At 32.1% G+C, this 4,185-nt stretch overlaps 1 protein-coding gene across 1 annotated transcript in view; it reads right to left on the reverse strand.

Moving 5' to 3' along the window:
* Positions 1-611: 611 nt before the first annotated feature.
* The window catches only part of OPA1 (OPA1 mitochondrial dynamin like GTPase), a 56,879-nt gene continuing 53,305 nt past the window's right edge, over positions 612-4,185 (reverse strand). The window contains exons 29-30 of the mRNA XM_085298674.1: positions 3,122-3,199; positions 612-2,594 (exon numbers count right to left, since the gene is read on the reverse strand). Coding sequence (XP_085154800.1) covers positions 3,135-3,199 — 65 coding nt within the window. The 3' untranslated portion in view covers positions 612-2,594; positions 3,122-3,134. The remainder of the gene's footprint in view (positions 2,595-3,121; positions 3,200-4,185) is intronic.

Genomic DNA, 4,185 nt, shown 5'->3' on the forward strand with positions numbered 1-4,185 from the left:
TWCTTTCCTCTATCCTAAAAAAATGAATTCGATAAAAAACAACATAAAACTACTACTTCTTCATTTGACAAGATATTTTTCAGTTTTGTTAGTTGACGCTATTCAAGAAAAATGAGTTAATGCAGAGTTATAATTCCTTACTGGTATTTAACATGCTTGTATCTACAATTTAAGATTTGTAGAGCAAATATGCAGCACCTTCAATACAACAGATTTACAYTGAGTATTTTTTTTCAATTGATTTTGAAATATTTTTTCTTAATCTGCGAAAAGATTAAATACTCCTGAATTCACTGGTTGGTAAGCTGACTGCTCTGTAATTCTCAAATCCACTGTCCCCAAAAGCATGCTTATTTTAAGTGCAGCTAAAACATTAATGCTCCATAGCCAATATTCATTTATATTTGGAATATCAGTTCATRTTAAGACATCTTGTCTAAATGCTGTACTATATAAATGGCAAGGTAATTATTAATATATACGGTAAAATATAACACTTARCACAATTACCATTAAGTTGATGCTGACACAGCACTTCGGAATGAGACATTTTTATATCATTAACAGTATACCCTTTTTACAGTTAGTAAAGGAGAAAAAGAAGGCCAAAGTGACTTTTAAATTAGGTGCAACAGCACCGTGTTCAAAACCCACATTTTATTTTTCCTTCAGTTACATTTGTGTTCAATAAATACCTAATTTTCATGGAATACAACATGCTAAGTCTAAGATGAGCAGCAGAGAGAAGWAAGAACTAAAACCATAATAATATCACACTAAAGATGAACGCTGGACCACTGGATTTGACATTTTGCAACATGTACATTACACAGAAGTTTCAAACAGTGATCTCTAAGTAAATGCGAAAGAGGTTTTTGTTTGTTTTTTTGTTTGTTATTTACAAAGAGGGATTTAACAGGAGTACAGACATATTTCTCTTGCTATACAAYTTACGGAACCTGCCCTCAGAATCGTGCATTCAGATGATGATGATAATAGAACCCAAATTTTTGTTTTTCCATCCTCAAACATTCATTTTCAGAAACTGGTTTTAAATAGAAAAAAATGCCAAAACATGCAGTTAGATCACTTGAAACATTTAAGCTTTCAATACCATTGTATGAATAGCTCTATGTTAACTTTTCATACACTGGACTAAATATTTTATGTCTGAACAGTTGGACAACACCCTACCAAATTTTCTATGATTTTCTCTGAGACTAAACAKAAATAGTAAGCGTCAGTACATGTTCAGACTTCTCTCTTTTAATTGCCAAAAGTTCAAAATCAAGTTTTTTTTTTTCCAAGAGGGGAAATTAAATCTATGCCAATTTTTCAACCTACATGATCAGACAACTGCAAAACAAACTTGTTTAAGACTAATATCTTCCATAGYAGTATTCAGCAGTGTATCCAGTTCATTTGATAAATGTAGTTTGTTTAATCACAATTGGTTGTAAAGTGTGGRCATAAAAATATGGAGGTGATTAATCACCAGGCAGCTATGTCACAGTGCCTAAATCATGCTTAAATTTTTCAGAAGTAACATTTCTATTGTCACACTAAAAGGCACTAAAAGAAAAACTATGCTTGCTGACTATTTTTTASTGTCCTAAATAACAGAAATCACATTGAAGGGCTATGAAGGGATCTTGTGCATAACATYCGTGTAACAACAATTTTGGTCTTATGAAAGCTATTTGAAAAATGAATATATTTTTGCTTTTTTTAGTTAAGGGGGTTGGACAAATTGGAATTGTATAGAATACCTTTCTACATTCCACACATTAAATCAGTTTACATTGTAACTAAGGGGAAAGAGTTAACAAGGAAATCAGAGTCTGTGCAATCCCAAAAATGAAATGTAATCGGTTATGATTCAGAGTAACAATACATATTATGAAAGAATCAGTAAAAGGAGCAGCTGTTGACATTATTTCCTGAGCCAAACCTTTTAAAGTGTCAGTGAATAGTGGTCTGTACTTTCACTTGAAAACAGTTGAAGAATTCCTTGGACGATGTCTCTCAAGAGTTTAAGAAAATCCACAACTTCCTCTCAAGATCACTTTTTTCAATATCATGCTTTTATATCTGTACCAGAGTGATCAGAGAATGCTTCAAGACACAGCATAACAAATACAAATGGCACTACTTAGAAGGGCATTTTAATGTATATACAGTTACTAAAACTTTATGTTAGATTGCCAGGATCATCTGCAGGCAGAAACTGACAACAATTAGAACCACTTTATGGATCTGATCCAGCCCCACCATACATAACAGATGCCAAAAATAAAAGCCTTTCTTTCTTTCATGGAAAAAAACCCTTTTAACTGTACAACTTTGACAATCTCCCACGCTATTTCAACAAGACACAAGTCAGATTCCTCTGTCATGTATATCTAGCTTCAAAAATTAAGAGTGCGTGGGTTTTACTTGAACTTCTCAAAACTATCAGAAATTATTTCCTTTCTCCTTCAACATCACAGGGTGCTCCACAAAAGATAGGAAAGAGTGGGACAGAAAAGCCATTTCATTCAGTTTTCTTGTGCAAGATATCCTGGAAAAGGCTGCATTCTTGTGTAAAGTTGCTGCTGAAACAGAAAGGAGATTACATTAAAATGCATGCAAATATAATGTGACGATTTAGCCCTCTATATTTTAAGAATTMTTATTAAAGAAATAAATTTGGAAGTGATACAAATGCAAATAATGATTTTTGCTTGTAATACATAGTGCCCTTAAGGAAAAGATTTCAAAATGCTTTATATACAAGAAACATATTACCTTTATTTTTCCAACTAGTTATAGTCCTTCTTTTAACACGATAAAAATAATGAACTGACAGTAATCAAATATCCTGAAGTGTTTAACAGTATCTGAATAACTAGTTAATAATTATATTTCTACCAAGTTTTGCATCAGCTTGCAGCATAGAAGCTAAAAGTATAGTTCTGTAGATTAGAAGAAAGAAGAAGCAGTAGCCAGGCATTGAAATAAAATAAAAAGGAACTTTCACAAAGGCTGTATGAAAACATGTGCCTATAAGAGGAAGTATAATTATTTTATACAGAACAGGAAGAAAACTGTAACAATCCTTTTATGCTCTAAAAATGATTACCTGTTTGAACAATCTATTTTTCTTGATGGAGGGCTTCAATGAAGGCTTCAAGTTTTTCCTGAATTTCCCGAACTTTTTCTGGAGGAATTAAAAAGATCACTATTCAAATGTCTACCTAATTTATTAAGGTCATACCCAGAAATAAAAACAACAACAACAACAACAACAAAGCTCTCTTGCACAAAATGAAATCTGTCATCAACATTAGGCTAAACATTTCACTTTTTAATGACTAAAATTTAGTAAAATTTTTCTCCATCAGAAGAAGTGAAACCCTTTCCCCTTTAAAGAACTTCTACAAATACACTTTATCATTACCATACTAATTTCATAATTTCAAAATTTACCAAAGCAATCTGATACTACAAAAGCTTTATTTTGAAAAGCTGAAATTTCCCTTAATTCACTCACAGAACTACTATATACCCATTACACATAGGGAGTTCCTATCCATTAASTAGTGTTCACTAATCCCTTTCTCTTTTAATCAAATATCCTTATTTTCCACAGTAATTGGAAAAAGTACAAGTTTTTAGACATTCTTCCCTCTTTTCTCAGTTCCATGCAACACTTGCCAGCATATAACCTATCTGATTTATTGAATTGCTTATCAAGCAAGATTTAGAACCTAGTTGGAATCCAAAGCCTGCAAGATTTCCTGCTTCTCTTTTACCACGTCCTTATTTGAAGCTCCTTCTGCRTGCGATTACAGCCATGAAAATGCAYGCTTTGGAAATGTGAAAGGGGAAAAAGCATTAGAACAGATAAAATAGAAAATCAGATGAGCACAAACATGTAAAAACTGGTCTTTTCTTTCAAGCTAAAAATATGATCAGGTTAAAACCTTATATTCCCTTTTATGAGATATAAGCTTTAGGCTTTTTTTTTAAATCTTCTATTAATATTTTTTTCTCTTTAGCAATATCATATGCTACAAACTTGCTTTATTGAACTGAACTAACTGCCAAACAGAAAGAAGAATATAACAATCAGCCTTAAAGAGAGCAGGTAAGTATTAGGGAAAAATAACCAAATATGACTTGCAAAGGGAATGCTCTAATAAC

The sequence above is a fragment of the Rhea americana genome, unplaced genomic scaffold (assembly GCF_003343005.1).
Source record: "Rhea americana isolate MKP2758 unplaced genomic scaffold, rheAme1 scaffold_14, whole genome shotgun sequence".
Taxonomy (NCBI): domain Eukaryota; kingdom Metazoa; phylum Chordata; class Aves; order Rheiformes; family Rheidae; genus Rhea; species Rhea americana.